General features: G+C 44.0%; 1 protein-coding gene across 1 annotated transcript in view; it reads left to right on the plus strand.

Moving 5' to 3' along the window:
- The first annotated feature begins 2,765 nt into the window (after window positions 1-2,765).
- BUG22 (cilia/flagella-associated protein) overlaps window positions 2,766-17,199 on the plus strand; it is a 73,033-nt gene continuing 58,599 nt past the window's right edge. The window contains exons 1-3 of the mRNA XM_086498094.1: window positions 2,766-2,976; window positions 3,343-3,374; window positions 3,452-3,693. Coding sequence (XP_086354220.1) covers window positions 2,924-2,976; window positions 3,343-3,374; window positions 3,452-3,693 — 327 coding nt within the window. The 5' untranslated portion in view covers window positions 2,766-2,923. The remainder of the gene's footprint in view (window positions 2,977-3,342; window positions 3,375-3,451; window positions 3,694-17,199) is intronic.

Genomic DNA, 17,199 nt, shown 5'->3' on the forward strand with positions numbered 1-17,199 from the left:
GAAACTATAAAATCCCAATTAGATTTTGAGCTCGCCTTTAAGAAAACCGGGAAATTTACACAAATTTTAGTGTAATTACCGGCAAAAGCTTCAAAATTTGACCTAAAAATTGGGAGAATTTCAAGTTTGCCCTTATTTTCATGGGTTAGGGAAAATGTATTTTTCTAGCTGTGTTGTAGGCTACTGCCACTTCCCACATTGTTCATTCATTTTTCTCTTCCCATGTTAGATGGCAAGCCATCAAGCTTTTCCTATATTTTATTTTAGGCAAGATTACCAAAATACCAGAGAATTTTCCCTAGAAAAAAATAAGGGTCCACTGTATTTTAATCGGTTGAAACTATAAAATCCCAGTTAGATTTTCAGCTTGCCTTTAAGAAAACCGGGAAATTTACACAAATTTTAGTGTAATTACCGGTGAAAGCTTCAAAATTTGACCTAAAAATTGGGAGAATTTCAAGTTTGCCCTTATTTTCATGGGTTAGGGAAAATGTATTTTTCTAGCTGTGTTGTAGGCTACTGCCACTTCCCACATCGTTCATTCATTTTTCTCTTCCCATGTTAGATGGCAAGCCATCAAGCTTTTCCTATATTTTATTTTAGGGAAGATTACCAAAATACCTTTGCAATTTGTGGAAATTCCCAAAATAACCCTCAAATTTCAAAAAATCCCAATTTACTCCTCATATTTGACCAAAAATCCCCAAAATGCCCTTCACTATCTTCAAACTTTCCAAAATCAAGGTTTGAGTCACTGACTCATAGAAATCAGCCTTAGATATGCATATGAAGAGAGAGAGAGAGAGAGAGAGAGAGAGAGGTACATTCAGTGTTGGAGAAAAATCATTTTTCCCAACGTACAAATTTCTTTTTCTTGAATTAGGAAAGAGGAAATTTTAGAAAACTAGATTTATTATTTAGGTTTTTACACTTTTTCAGACGGAATTTCTCCTTTTCCCCTTGCTCTTTGGCATTTTTGAAATTGAAAACGGCACGATATTAAGCTGACACACATTTTTTCCCGAGCACTGGGTACATTGCATGTAAAGAGCTCCACAAACGAGGAGGCTCCCTCATCTGGGGCATACTGTGTAGGACTGTAATTGAAGCTGTTGTGGGACTTTGCTATTGATCTCCAACATCACTGCACATTGATGTCGTCAAGATACGAGAATCGATGTCATCAATGGCTAGCTCATGTGGATAGAGAGCCTGTGATGACATTCTTAAAAGTATTGCATTTTGCTTTTGTGTTTGTATGTTTTTGCAATGACAAAGTAGTCGTTGAGTCTATTTTCTGCATCCTAGAATTGCGCTTCCAATTTAGAAAGCGTTATTAGAAAAAACAATCGCAAGAAATTAACAACATATCTCGAAGCTAGAATTATTTGCTTGCTTACTTTAGTGCACGTTGAAGGCATGTGACATCACACAACATGGTGATATGGGCAAAATGATTCATGTTAATATTGTTAGTTTGGGGTTGTTGAAAGAAAACATCGTGCTTAGCACTGCCTTGGTCGACATGACAAATGTGATGCACTTCATAAAGCACAAAAAGTGCTCTAGGAGCTTCCTATCTCGAATGTCATTGTCTCTTGCAATGCACTAATTACGGGATATGGCCAACTTGGGTTGGGACAAGAAGCCGTGGGTTGTTTTTGACGGATGTGAAGGGAGGGTGTCTTTTCATATGCCAAATGAAAGAATTCACGATCATAGTGTTAGTGATTGGTTGTTGAAAGAAAATGTCATGTTGTTGGTCAACATGTATGCCAAATGTGGTTCACTTCATCAAGCACAAAAAGTGCTTGGGAAGCTTCCTATCCGGGATGTTGTCTCTTGGAATTCATTGATTGTGGGTTGTTTTTGGATGCAAAGCGAGACTGTCTCTCTAGATGCAATCACATATGCTTGCATCTTGAAGGCAAGGGTCTGGGTCAGGAAGCTTTAGGATGTATTCAGTAGATGCAAAGAGAGGGCATCTCTCCAAAGGCTATCACATACATTTTCACCTTTAAGGCATGTGGCATTACACATGATGATGATATGAGCAAAAGAATTTATGATGACATTGTTAGTCAGGTGTTGTTGAAAGAAAACGTCGTGCTCGGCACTGCCTTGGTTGACAAATTAAATAGATAGACGGGGAGAAAGGACACCATCATTTACGAGCAAGAGAGAAAGCCATCAAGCACATCTCTCTCTCTCTCTCTCTCTCTCTCTCTCTCTCTCTCAATATACAGCTTATGTAGATAGAGTTGGCATGTTTAAGCACCACTCGAGGCCTTATCGTTGTATCATTAATGTGAGAGAGAGAGAGAGAGAGAGAGAGAGAGAGAGAGAGGGTATCAACGGCCCATAAATGCACTACCTTCCTTTGGATTTGAAGTAGAGAATTGGAAAGTGAGAATGTATGTTGTTGAGGATACTCCAAGGCGGTTTGGACGAAGTGTGCGATACATTGGGCCCTGGGTGTTCCGGGTGTGAACCCGTGTCTATCGCAAGCTTCGCTTTCAACCTAAATGATGCCTTCTACAATGGGTTTGGTTTAATGGTGATCTCCTTATGTTTTATCTCTTATGTTTTGATGATTACTCTCTTATCAAGAAGCCTTTTTTTTGCAACAAAACTATTGGCTCCTATTTGAAATGAAAATCATGTTGCGTTCTTTGTGTGTGTGTGTGCCATGATGTATGAATTTCATGTGTGTCATTAATTTAATTTGTGTTATAGTAAAAGCGAGCGAGACCCGCCTACCCAGTTGCGCAAGCTAGTTGGAAAAAGGGCATGAAAGAGCATCCCTCTTAAAACGCCTCTCTCAAATTGTACGAGGATCTGAAGAACGAAACAGCAGTCAAGGCATAAGTAGAGAGGTAGACAGCGAAGAGAGATCTACGCCTGAGAACAGCGGAAGCTTATTATGTTCAAGAACACATTTCAGTCAGGCTTTCTGTCTATCCTCTATAGCATCGGGTATACAGCACCACCCATGTCCATGTGCTTGTAGGCTGTAGCTACGTTTATTATATTGTCGTCTCTGTGTATCCGACAGAAAGGCACACATGCCCACATTACACACTCGTTCATGCTCTCTCTCTCTCTCTCTCTCTCTCTCTCTCACACACACACACACACACACACACACACACACACACACACACACACACACACACGCGCGTGCGCGCACCCACCCACCCATATCTTGGGACATACACATAAAAAAAGGCACAAATGAAATCACACACCCATGGGTGCACACACACGCTCCCACACACGCAAAGCCTCTTGTTTTCGGGTTTTCAATCTGCGAGTTGATCAGTCTTCACTCCTTTTTGGCAGAAGCAAGCCTTTGCAGATTTGGGACAAAGAAGGTTTGCTAGAAAGCTATTTTTTTTCATTCAGGGTCTGATATTGAGGGTACTCGATTGAAACTGGTGGGGCTTTGCAGTTGAAGATGGTCACATTAAAAGATTGCCTGATGAAGACATACAGTCAAATGTTTTGGAAATAGTGGGATCAAATGTCAGCTCAACTTTCATCACATGTCCAGCTGATCCTGCAGCCACACTGGGCATAAAGCTGCCATTTTTAGTGATGATCATGAAGAACATGAAGAAGTACTTTTCTTTTGAGGTTCAAGTTCTTGATGACAAGAATGTTCGCCGTCGCTTCCGAGCATCAAATTTTCAAGTAATAGTTTTGTGCTAGTTCACAATAATTTTTTTAAAAATTATCTGCATACATTTTTGTCACTACCTTGACTTAAATGATCAAATTAACATGTAGAGAATTGGTGTCACGTGTGCACTTCACTTGCGCTATGTGACAAGCTTCTACCACAGTCTAGCATGACTCATTAGCTTAAGACCTAGCCTGGCACCTTTGTGAGCCTCTAGTAGGACGTGCAAGATACCGTGTGCTGCAGCGATCATAGAGAGACCGCATGGACCACCATCGGATGGTGTCTTGGCAGGAGGTAACTTCATCCTCTATCGAAAAAAAACAAGCCAAGAGACTGCTGTCCACCCAAAAGCAACTGCGAGGTGATGAAAATGCTGCTGTCCAACGATTTTTAGTGTCCTGACCCGGAGCGGTGCAGAGGGTCTGGAGATGGTTTATCGTTGTGTGCAGAGCCGTCGGAGGGCTGAAAACAGAGAAAAAACAGCAGGTATGTATGGCTGAAATTGAAGATCTGAAGAGGAATTTGATCGCCGATCCGGATGCAAGGCCGTGGGTCGTAGGCAAGATCTGGTGGAGCAAAGCTTAGCGTTGCTCCCTCTGTTGCAAAAACGCAGTAGTCCCAAAACGCAACAAGGTGTAAAAATGCAAGCTGTCTAAAATGCAAGTGGATCTAAGGGTTTTCCGGTGATAGAAATGTCCAAAAAGGTAGCGTTGGCAGCCTGATGCAAAAACGCTAGGCCCGATCTGCAAAAAACGCAGGTGGAGGGGAGTCCTCCGCGATGAAAACACAGTTGTCCGATCGCATGCCTGCTTGTTTGCAAAAACGCTGGCAAATCAAGAAAAATGCTGGCTGATTTGTGCTCCTTTTTTAGAAACGTTATTGTTGAATCTTGGGGAGAACCTTTGCAGAAGCGTTGGTCCCATGGAGAGCCTGAAGCTGCTGATACCATGTGATTGCGCACGAGAGAGAGAGAGAGAGAGAGAGAGAGAGAGAGAGAGAGAGAGCCAAACGCAAGATATGGTGAAGAGGGAGCGATCAATCCCCCCATGACTACCATGAGCAGAAGACCTGATACACAATAACCAGATAGTGTGGAAGTGGGTACCCCCTTGGCCCCATAAATAGGTACCCAAGGGGAGGTAGGGCAATGCCAAATAAAAATCCCCCACGACCCAACAAGAAATAAATGAAATATGAGGGCGCGGGGACAAGGTGGGCGATCAGCCCACTACTGATACTGGGTACTTCTGAGTTACTGAAGGGTGCTGATGGGTACTGAGGGGTACTGCGGGGTACTGAGGGGTGCTGAGGTACTAATAGATTCTATGTTGACGACGACAAGGTTTTGATGGGTTCTATGTCGACAACGAGGAACTGATGGGTTCGATGTCGACAACAATGACGACAACGACGACGAGCAACTGAGTGGTTTTGTGTCGACGACAATGACGACGACGACGAGGTACTCATGGTCCCTATGCTGAGCTAGGCAGGAGCCAAGCCAAAACACAAGGGGTACTAGGTGCTGGGGTACTGTGTCGACGACGACGAGGCTATGGCTGAATGCCGAAAGGACTAGTGACGTCCATGGCTCAAATCTGCAACCATGACGAGTCCGAAGTCGAAGGGCTGAATTCTGTGGTGATCAAAGGCTGAAAACACTGGCTATCTTGGGCTCAAAACGCTGATACTAAAGCTGAAAACGTTGGGTTGCTGATGCTAAAAACGCTAGGTCCTACGGAGGAAGGAGACTTGGTGCGGGATATGCTGCTCCTGTGCTCTTATAGGTGTAAAAGGCTGGGTCAGGTAAGCATAAATCCAGCCCCACGATTGGGAATATAGAGGGTCACTTAATAAGTTAAATGCCAGGATAAGAGGTGGTTCACGCACGGTACTTACATGCTGAAATGCGGCACTGTGCAAGAGAGGGTATGCAACTATGACCATCGTGGATATCGACATCGGCTTGATCATCTACGGGCGTACGATCCTTGGGAGATCCATTCATTCCAGCCATCATTCAGCGCTTGTGCACTCCAGAGGGGGTGGTGACTTGTGGTTTGTTTTGGATACACCTACGCACTCATCAGAGGAGTTCACACAAGATATGGCCAATGGCCATGCTCATGGCATATGGGATTCCGACATTCCTAGAGAAGACACCACCAACTTGGGTGGACAGACACTTACCACTTGACCTCGACACGTCAGATCACTTGCTTACACAGGAGCATCTACATGGACTTAGGGAGAGGATCTTGGATCTCTTCTTCAACAGGTTCATTGCTTGGATCTACAGACTTGAGTGGGACTTCGGTGCTTTTGACTGTCTTTGAGAGTTTACCCGCGAGATGCGGGAGATCAAGCATCACACGACTACATCCGAGTCACCTGGAGCTTGGCTTGGATGATAGTGTAGTTGCTCTTCTACACTCCTGATCATTTGGATTGCTACCTTCAGAGTTGCTTACACTCACCCTCGGTAACCTTACAGCAGACTCATCCCCCAACCTAGGTAGTAGACCACTCCCAACTCATTCGCATTGAGAGCCACACCGACATGCGGTTTGGTGGCGTTGTTGGTGTGGATTCTGTTTTGGTTGACAGTGGAGGATTGGAGGCAGGAGATACATGCAAGACGGCGCAGACAAATTGGTATGACCTTTCCTCTTCTCAAAGATTATTCATAGCGCAAACTTCTGAGTTTGGCTTCCCTATGTCACAAACTGGCAACGTAGCGGACATACACACAAATTGTTGATGTGGCAGCCCTTCGAGAAATGCGCCGATAGGTTGACGTGGCATTGTGTACGGAATTCCGCCATATGCGCTGACATGCTAATGTGGCAGCTACGGATCTCCGCAAAATATGGATTTTTTTGCAAAACGCGCTGACAACTTTTGGTTGGCAGCTTTTGGAACCTTTGCTTTTGAGTTTAACTAATTTTGGGGCTCTGCTTTTGGCATCCCTTGTAAGAATAAATAAGCCCAAGGGCCTCACTCTTCAGGGCATCTGGACGCAGAGACTGAGAGTGAGCACCTGCGGGCTCAGTTATACTTTGCACACAGGTTGATATAAAAATAAATACCGAAAGGGGCACTAGTCTTTGGGGCCAATATCTCTTGGCTCGGAACTACGTCGGACCGTGTCGTCTCTCTTTTGTTTTGTCAGTTAATTTGAAGTGAATCTCTGCTGTGTCGCGTTAGAATCTTGACTTGGGGTTGTTGGGTTAAAGGCCTAAATAACCCCTTTTTGTACATTTTTATACTTTGTCCAGGTTCATATTGAATATGAACCTGGACACATTTTTTAAAGGTCACTTATAATAAAAGTGGAAAAACCCAAAACTCACTTATTGAGTTTTCCCCAAAAACGTGAGCTCTCTCTCTCTCCCTCTTCTTCTGCTAGCGCTTCCTCTCCTGTTGCTCTTCGCCTCCCCTCTGCACACACTGCACTTCCTCGCGTGCTCTTTCACTTGCACACACCGCCGCGCGCTCATCAACTGGTATCAGAGCCCGATTAGGGTTTGCCCCCAAACTTGCAAACGCTGTATTTCAGCCAAGAAGGTCAACTTTATCGCGAGATTTTGCAATTCCGTCACCAAAGGACTCGTCCCCGGACACCAGAGAGCTCCCGACAACCAAAATTGACCTAAAACAGGCTGAAATTAGGTCAAAAACAGGAAATTGCAGGTTATGACAGCAAAATACAGGTTTTGCAAATGACGTATTAAAGTGTGGGAATACTTTTGTTAAGTCCCCGCTACTCGAAAACACTGAAATTGCCGAAAAACAAGCCCTAAAGCAAGTGTTTTAAGCAAATTTCAGATTTGCGCAGGTTTATGCAAGTGTTTTTTATGGTGCGATTATATTGGGGAAAGTGCAAATTGACGCAATCTACGCACATTTGACAAATTTTGTCGATGTATGACCATTTGTGGCTCAATTTCATGCAATTTTGATGCTAGAAATTGGAGCTTTTGTGCTTACATGCTTCTAAAGGCTGTGTATTAGCCTTATGTATGTCGAGGGTGAAAACAACTAAATTTGTTGTTTTCGAGCACAAATTCGCTCGCTTAAATTTCCTGCGCATAAATTTCAGAAATTGAATTTTGTGCCCAAATCGATCTATTTTGCCCCAAATTGCTCCTGTGACCATTTGGAGCTGTAGTGCACATCTCTGTGAGGCTATACTCCGATTTTTGCGCATTTTGCCCAAAAATTCAGCGTATTATCCCTCTTATTTCGTGCAACTATGGCCTCATCTTCTTCGGATGTGAAGAACCCCTTCGAGATTAGGAGGTTCGATGGTACAGGTTTTGATCTTTGGAAAGACAGGATTCAGGGAATCCTATTCCTTAAGGATTGCGAAGGGGCACTTGAACAGGTGAAGCCACAGAATATGACAGATAAAGCATGGGTTAGCATGAACAGGAAAGCCGTTACATACATCAAAATGGCCATGACAGATGAGACCGCCATTGATGTGAAAGGTCTCACGAATGCTTTTGATGTGTGGGAGAAGTTAAAGGGAATGTATGAAAATACAACGCCTGTCAACCAGGTGCACTTGATGCGAAAACTTGTTGGCATGCAACTAGATGAGTCCAAGAGCGCGGCAGAGCACTTGTCGTTATTCGCAGATACTTTGTCGCAGTTACAGGATTCTGGCTTGCCCCCTTTTGATGATAAGCTGAAAGCTATCTTTTTGCTTATGACCTTACCTGAGTCATGGGAAACTTTGGTGGTTTTGTTGTCCAACAACCCCAATTTGACCTTTGATGGTGTTAGGGGTTCTATCCTGAATGAAGAAATCAGGAGGAAAGCAAGTGGAGAGGGAGGCAGCTCTGCCAACATGGTTAGAGGCAGGACAGAAAAGAAGAATGCTTATGCACGAAGGAGTAAGAGTAAGAGTAAAGAAAGGGGAAATGCAAGCAAAGGCAAGGGTGATGTGACTTGCTATCAATGTGGCAGGAAAGGTCACAAGAAACCCGATTGTAGGTACTATAAAGCTGAGTTAGAAAGGAAAAAGAATGGTGGAGACAAAAAGAAAGAGAAGAAGGAAGTCAAGGCAGATGCACAGGATAGCTCAAAGGACAAAGAGAAAGCCAATGTGGCTTCTACTGTCGTATTTGAGGAGCTGTCAGATGTAGAGGACATCTTGTGTGCCACTTTGTCAGACGATGATGCTTATGACTTTGATGCCTCTCTAAATGTTCATTCACAGGACATGCAGATCACCAAGAGTGATCTTATTGATGCTTTGTTGATTGTCAATGATGCATTGTCCCAGACTTGGATTGTTGATTCCGGTGCTTCATTTCATGTGACTCCTATCAAGGAGTGTTTCTCTACTTTTGATGCAGGCAAGCGTGGCCATGTATACCTTGGAAACAATCATGCATGTTCCATTGAGGGTATTGGCACTGTGCATCTCTCCATAGATGGCACAAATGAGCTCGTCTTGCATGATGTTTGATATGTGCTGGGAATCAAGAAGAGTCTGCTTTCTGTTGGTCAGATGGATATGCATTGTTACAGCATCTTGTTTGAGAGAGGGTCATGGAAAATGACTAAAGGCTCAAGGCTGATTGTAAAGGGCACAAAGAAAGGGACACTTTACTGCATGCATGGAAAGGCCGTGTTGGGCAAGTTTATTGCATTGGCTGAAATTAACTCTCACATGGAGTTGTGGCACAAGAGGCTTGGCCATATGAGCCAAAAGGGCCTTTCTAAGCTTTGTACTTTGAACAAGCTTGATGCTAAAGGCACAAAGCTTGACTTTTGTAATGAATGTCAATATGGTAAGCAAGTAAAGCGTTCTTATTACTCTGTTGTCTCTCGTAAATCTTGTGTGCTTGATCTTGTACATTCCGATGTATGTAGCATGCCTATTAAGTCTATGGGTGGTGCATGTTATTTTGTCTCCTTTGTTGATGATCATTCTAGGAAAATTTGGGTTTATTTGCTTAAGCCTAAGGATGAAGCCTTTGCTGCGTTTAAGAGATTTCATGCATTTGTGACCACCCAAACAGGTAGAAAGCTAAAATGCTTGCGTACAGACAATGGGGGGGAGTACACAAGTGCTGAATTTAACAAGTTTTGTGAAAATTTGGGCATTAAGAGGGAGCTTACTGTACCATACAGCCCCTCTTCTAATGGTGTGGCTGAAAGATTCAATAGGACACTTTGTGAGAGGGTGAGATGTATGCTGTCCACAGCTAATCTCTCTCATGGATTTTGGGGAGAAGCTTTGAAATCTGTAGTGCATATATGCAATCGATTCCCTCACATGTCTTTGAAAGGTGACATCCTTGAAGAGGTTTGGTCTGGCAAGCCTGCTTCATATGATCACCTACGCATTTTTGGTTGCGAAGCTTTTGTGCATGTTAGACCGGAGTTGAGGAGTAAACTAGATGCGAAGTCCATTAAAGGCCTCTTCATGGGATATGGTGAAGAAGGCGAAATGGGTTACAAGATTTGGTTACCTCAGCTCAAAAGGGTTGTGCGCAGCCGGGATGTTGTTTTTAATGAGGCAAGGCTGCTTCAAAACAATTGTGCCTCATAGCATGACCATACAAGGGTGAAATTTCAGCATGACCAGCCACCTGTTAGGCCTATTTTTGACCCTCAGGATGCACCACAAATGGTTGAAAATGTAGATGATGCAGTGGTGTTTGAGCCATATGATGTTGGACAGCAAATTGAGGCTCCTGAAGGGCATTTGCAGCCAAGAAACAATGCTGAAAATGATGTACAGCAGCCCATTGTTGATGATTTTGTAGTGCCACCTGATGTAAACCCATTGCCTGATAATGTGGATCATTGGGTGAGGCGGTCTACTCGTCAAAGACGGCCTTTGAGTCGATATGACCCCTCTTTGCATTACATTATGTTGACAGACGAGGGAGAGCCTCTTACGTATAAAGAGGCAAAGACATGTGAGCACGGCGGCAAGTGGGAGCTTGCTATGTAGGAAGAGATTAAAGCTTTGCGTGCTAATCATACTTGGGATTTGCTTGAATTGCCCAAAGGAAGGAATGCTATTCCTAACAAATGGATGCATAAAATGAAGACTGTTGATGCAAAACCCAAGTATAAGGCAAGGCTTGTGGCAAAGGGATATGTTCAAACCAAGGGCATAGACTTTCAGGAAGTGTTCTCTCCTGTTGTGAAGATGACCACTTTGCGTGTATTGTTTGCCATTGTGGCTGCTCTTGATTTGGAAATGGACCAAATGGATGTACATACCGCTTTCTTGCCTGGTGATGTGGAAGAAGAGCTTTACATGAAGCAACCCGAGGGTTTTGTCATCCCTGGCAAGGAACATTTGGTATGTATGCTCAATAGAAGCTTGTATGGGCTGAAACAATCATGTAGACAGTGGTACAAGAAGTTTGATCGCTTCATGCTTAAACATGGTTACAAAAGAAGCCATGCAGACCATTGTTTGTATACCAAACGTGATGAGGATGGCAGCCCGATCATTCTTGTGCTCTATGTAGACGATATGTTGATAGCTGCAAAGAAAAGAACTGTAGATGCTCTTAAAGGGCAGCTGAAATCTGCGTTTTCAATGAAAGACCTTGGGGCAGCTGAACATATACTTGGAGTGCGTGTTACACGGCAAAGAGACAAGCGCCTATTGTATTTGTCGCAAGAAAAGTACATTGAAAAGGTGCTGGACAGATTTAACATGGCTGAAGCAAAGCCTCTTGGTGTGCCATTACAACCATATGTTAAAATCTCCAATGATGATTGTCCCAAGTCAAAGGAAGAAGCCAATGACATGCACAGTGTGCCTTATGCTTCAGCTTGTGGTTCACTTATGTATGCTATGGTTGCTACTAGGCCTGACATAGCCCATGCAGTGGGAGTTGTGAGCCGGTTTATGGCTAATCCAGGCAGGTTGCATTGGGATGCAGTGAAGTCCATTATGAGGTACTTGAAAGGGACTAAAAACAAATGCCTCTGCTATGGTAAAGGACCAATGGAGTTGAAGGGATTTTGTGACTCTGACATGGCTGGTGATGTGGATACACGGAAATCCACAAGTGGCTATGTATTTACTTTTGCGGGAGGTGCTGTTTCATGGTGTTCTAGATTGCAAAAGATTGTTGCATTGTCTACGACAGAGGCTGAATATATTTCAACCTCTGAGGCTTCCAAAGAAGCTATTTGGTTAGCACGCCTATGCAATGAGTTTGGTTTGCCTGCCAAGGCACCTATGCTTGGTTGTGATAGCCAGAGTGCCATATGTCTGGCAAAGAACGCCATGTTTGATGCACGCACAAAGCATATTGATGTGCGGTATCACTTCATACGAGAAGTGCTTGAGGATGGACTTATTACATTGGTTAAGGTCCATACATTACAAAATCCAGCCGATGCTCTCACTAAGTGCTTATCCAAAGCACAACATCATCTATGCATAGAGATGGTGGGAGTCACGTAGCTTAAAGGCGCCATTTATGCCTTTAAGTGGGAGGTTGTTGGGTTAAAGGCCTAAATAACCCCTTTTTGTACATTTTTATATTTTGTCTAGGTTCATATTGAACCTGGACACATTTTTTAAAGGTCACTTATAATAAAAGTGGGAAAACCCAAAACTCACTTATTGAGTTTTCCCCAAAAACGTGAGCTCTCTCTCTCTCCTTCTTCTTCTGCTAGCGCTTCCTCTCCTGCTGCTCTTCGCCTCCCCTCTCTGCACACACACTGCACTTCCTCGCATGCTCTTTCACTTGCACACACCGCCGTGCGCTCATCAGGGGTGTCCAAGTTTGTTATAGTGGTATCAGAGCACGAGCGATTTCTTTTCTACCGGAAAATCTGATCCCTTATTTCGCGACAGTTATGAATTCTGAAAAGAATCAGTCTACTTCTTTTGCATCTGTTGATGCGGGAGGAGATCACGCAGAAGATTTAAATGACTTAACAGAGGAAGAGTACGGGCCACCTCGGCCTACTCAGTGCGAACTTCAAGAGATGGAATGTCGACAACAGGTTGACGAGTGCACAAAGCAGATGATTAAATTTGCGAAAGACCCTCAGTTTGCAAAATTCTTGTGTCAACAATCCATCATTGAAGTGCACACTCAGTGGCAGAAAGCCACCGAACCACCAATCAAACCGGCACTCAAGAAACCTCCTTCTCCGAGGATGTTTATAGAACAAGAACTTCAAGAGGTGGTTCAGACTCGGATCAATTAGCTTTTGGACACCCAAAATCAATCCAAAAAGCAAGTGAAAAAGTGCAAGAAGGGGACTGACTACCCTCGTTATTTGGGCCATCAATCTTCTTTTGCATCTGCAAGAAAGCAGAAGAAGTGTGTACGCTTTGAAGGACTACCTAGTTCTTCTTCTTCCTCTTCTTCTGACAGTTCTTCTAGCTCTTCGGACTCGAGCGAGGAGGACAGAAAGGGCAAAAAGTGAAGGAAAAAGCAAAGCTTCGGAAAGGGCAAGAAAAAGGCAAAAAAATTCAGATTTCGCTCGGTTTTTGATAGCTCTACGGTGGAGTCATCCTCTGACAGTTCGGACTCCGATGACCATATGTTTTATGCAAAGAAGAAGCACTTTTACAGAGCCAACCAATATGACTTTCTCGAAGACGAGCAAGAAAGCTAAAGAATTTAAAGGTGGACAATCGATAAAATTTGAATCCTTTTCTGGATTCCGAGATGCTCCGAGGGCTTTGGCCTTCATTCAGCAGTTTGACATAGCCTTCTCTGGAGGGCACTTCTTAGAGCACTCCAAGATTAGTAGGGCTCCATCTTTTTTCAAAGACAATGCTCGAACATGGTGGTCCACCCTTCTTCTGAGGAAAGAAGCTCTAGTAAAGTGGTTGAAATTCAAAAGGCTCTTTATTTCTTCTTGGCTGAAGCGCGAGTATGAACGGGATATACGAACCGCTTGGAACCATCTTCGGATGACCAAGGGAGATTCTTTGTACGGTTATTGCGTGAGGTTTTGGGACTCTTTTCTACCAACCTCTTCATTTAAGAAGGTCTCTTTTAAGGAACAGATTGAGCGGTTTTGTTGCGGACTCCCTACAGAGATCCGAGACTACTACTTGGAACAAAAGTCAAATTCTATCCAAGAATTAATGGGTGATGCAAAACGGAGTTTCTCGATACATTCGGGAAATTTGACATACCCACTGATGAGATCTTGGCTCAGAGAACTCGACATTGTCACAAAGTGATGACGTGGTGGACAGCAGAAACCCTAATTTCTGCCAGAAACCCTAAAATTCCTGCAAACCCTAATTTTTGCCAGAAACCCTAAATTCCGGAAATCGCGGAGGCGGATTATTAAATTTTTTTTTTTTTGGAAAATGATGAGCGACGCAAATTTCGCTTTTTCTCTACTTAAATGAGAAAGAGAGAGAGAATGCTTTTGCTTTCATGTTTTGACTCTCTGTGAGAGAGAGAGAGAGCAATTGTTTTTGATTTGAAGCTTTTGGGGCTCTGCTTTTGGGCATCCCTTGTAACCTTTAAATTAGTGGTGAGGGCCTCACTTCTCAGAGCATCTGGACGCAGAGTCTGAGAGTGAAACCCTAACCGCTCTCTTGTACTTTGATGATTGATTAATATAAAAAGAAATACCGAAAGGGGCGCCAGTCTTTGGGGCCAATATCTCTAGGCACGGAACTCCGCCGGGCCAGTGCAAATCTATTGTGATCTGTGAATTGTTTTGAAGTGGTAATTTGGTGCTGTCGCGGTTGATTCTTGACTTGGAGTGTCCAAGTCTGTTACAGTGGTATCAGAGCACGGCCGATTTCTCTTCTACGGGAAATCCGATTCCCGAATTTTTTTTTCCGCGGCACCTATGGCTTGAGGCAATGATCAGTCGACTCCCTCTGCATCTGGAGATTCGGACTGGGATCACAACGAAGATTCAGACAGAGAGTATGGCCCGCCTCGGCCTACTCAGGCGGAGCAAAGAGAGATGGAGCGTCGTCAATTGATCAGCGATGCAACAAAGATGATGCTCAATTTTGCCAAGGACCCGAAGATGGCAAAATATATGAACCAGACCTCTTTGAAAGAGGTACAGATGGAGTGGCAGAGAACCACAACACCACTCCCGAAACCCGCTCTCAAGAAACCTTGTGCCTCCAAGAAAATATACGGAGCAGGAACTGGAGAACGTGGTTGATGCACGGATTGCTCAGCTTTTTGACACGCAAAAGAAAGCCAAAAAGCACGGCAAAAAGCAGAAGAAAGGCACTGACTTCTCGGGATATTTGGGTCGTCGGTTGACATTTGACAAGGCAAAGAAACGGAAGAAGCGTGTTCGATTTGAAGGAGTACCCAGTTCTTCTTCTTCTTCTTCTTCTGACAGTTCTTCTAGCTCCTCGGATTAGAGCGAAGAAGACAGAAAAAAAGCAAAAAGTGAAGCAAGACACAAAGCTTCGGAAAGGGCAAGAAAAAGGCAAAGAAGGCTACATCTCGCCCAGAGATTGACAGTTCTACTGAGGACTCGTCTACAGACAGCTCAGACTCCGATGACGGAAAGTTTTATGCGAACAAGAAGAATTTTTTTTTACAAAGCCAACCAGTATGACTTTCTCGAAGATAAAAGCAAGAAAGTCCGAGAGTTTAAGGAAGGTGGCCACTCGATCAAGTTTGATACTTTTGAGGATACTCAGATGCTTCGAAGGCTTTGTCTTTTATACAGCAGTTTGACATCGCTTTCGCGGGAGGACGCTATTCAGAGCACTCCAAGATTCGGAGAGCTGCCTCTTACTTTAAGGGGAATGCTCGTACTTGGTGGTCCACGCTTCTATTAAGCAAGACTGTGCCAGTTACATGGCTGAAATTCAAGAGGCTTTTTATTTCTTCTTGGTTGACTCAAGAGTTTGAGCGAGATATACGAGCTGCTTGGAACCATCTCCGGATGACCAAGAGCGATACAGTGAATTCTTATTGTGAAAGATTCTGGAGCTCTTTTCTACCCGCCTCTTCCTTCAAGAAGATCTCGTTCAGAGAACAGATTGAGCGGTTTACCTTGGGTCTACCTACAGAGATCCGAAATCACTGCTTGGAACAGAAGTCAGCTTTTATTCAGGAGTTGATGAGTCATGCGAAGCGGGGCTTTGCCATTCACTCTTGCAGTCTGACCTACCCCACAGATGAGGCCATGACACAACGAGCCGAACAGACTTCTGGGAATGAAAGTAGAATGAAAAAGAGCAACCCAGAGAAAAAAAAGGATGCACGACCCAAGCTTACTCCTGAGGAGAGAGCTCGCTTCATCAGAGAGGGGAAGTGCTTTGGATGCGGGGAACATGGAAATATTTCCGCAAAGTGCCCTGATAAGGCACAGAAAGAACAGAATGATAAAGACGACGACAGGTCTGAGAGTTCGAGAGCAGCTGAGGAATGTGGCAGAAAAGGCAGATAGAAAAGCAGAACTGGTACCACATGGCGTGGGACCTGCACCGAATCTAATGAATGAAAGTACAAACTTTGCCGCTTTCGGGGCAAAGCGAAGGATCAGGAAGCTCTTTTGAAGGAGCCGCCAACTTCTTTTCACTTGGAATTGGCGGCTCGATTTGGAACTACGCCCGACAGACTGACGCCACAGGCGGAGGTAGTTCGACTGGCACCCGGATGGGATGTTGCCATTACACCGAGCATTGGCAAACTTCGTTTGCAATGACAGGGGTGTTCTGGGCACGTGAGTGACGTTCTACTCGGGATCCCTTGGTACCACAAGAACTACGCCGTGGTTGACTACCGGGCCCAGAAAGCGACTTTGATAAATGAAGGGCTTAGAGATTGTACTTGAAGAACTTCAGTTTTCTTACTCATTCTTTTGGGAGAACTGAACGATGGATAAAAGTTGAATATGTTTTGACCTGAAGAAAAGAACGCCAAGATTTTTTTTCTCCACGCTCATGCCGATTGCTTTTGAGAGGGCCTGAAGATCATACCAGTGATCTGATATCGGGAAGCACGCCACCGAATCGGCCACCTTATCGTGTGAGCCGAGTACAGAATGAAAAGATTATGAACTCAGTGAAAGACCTCTTGGAAAAGGGTCTTGTCCAGCTTAGTACTTCACCGTATTGCTCTCCAGTGTTGTTGGTTTTGAAGAAAGACAGATCTTGGAGAATGTGCATCGATTATAGCACTCTCAACGAAATCACCATCAAGAACAGATTTCCGATTCCTAGGATCGATGATATACTCGACAGGTTACAGGAATCCTCGTGCTTTAGCAGGATTGACTTGAAGAGTGGATATCATTAGATCAGGATAGCGCCAGGAGATGTCTACAAGACAGCTTTTCGGACGACTTTTGGGTTATTTGAGTTTTTGGTGATGCCTTTTGGCTTAACCAATGCTCTTGCGACATTTAACCGGATGATGGACAGGATTTTTTCGAGAGTACAGGCTATTTGTTGGCACTTTCTTTGACGACATCATTGTTTTCTCCAAGAATGAGGCAGAACACAGAGATCATCTGCTTCAAGTCTTTCAGGCATTACGAGATCACACGTTAGTGAT

Source organism: Adiantum capillus-veneris, chromosome 24, assembly GCF_014529385.1.
Source record: "Adiantum capillus-veneris isolate H3 chromosome 24, ASM1452938v2, whole genome shotgun sequence".
In the NCBI taxonomy this organism is placed as follows: Eukaryota; Viridiplantae; Streptophyta; class Polypodiopsida; order Polypodiales; family Pteridaceae; genus Adiantum; species Adiantum capillus-veneris.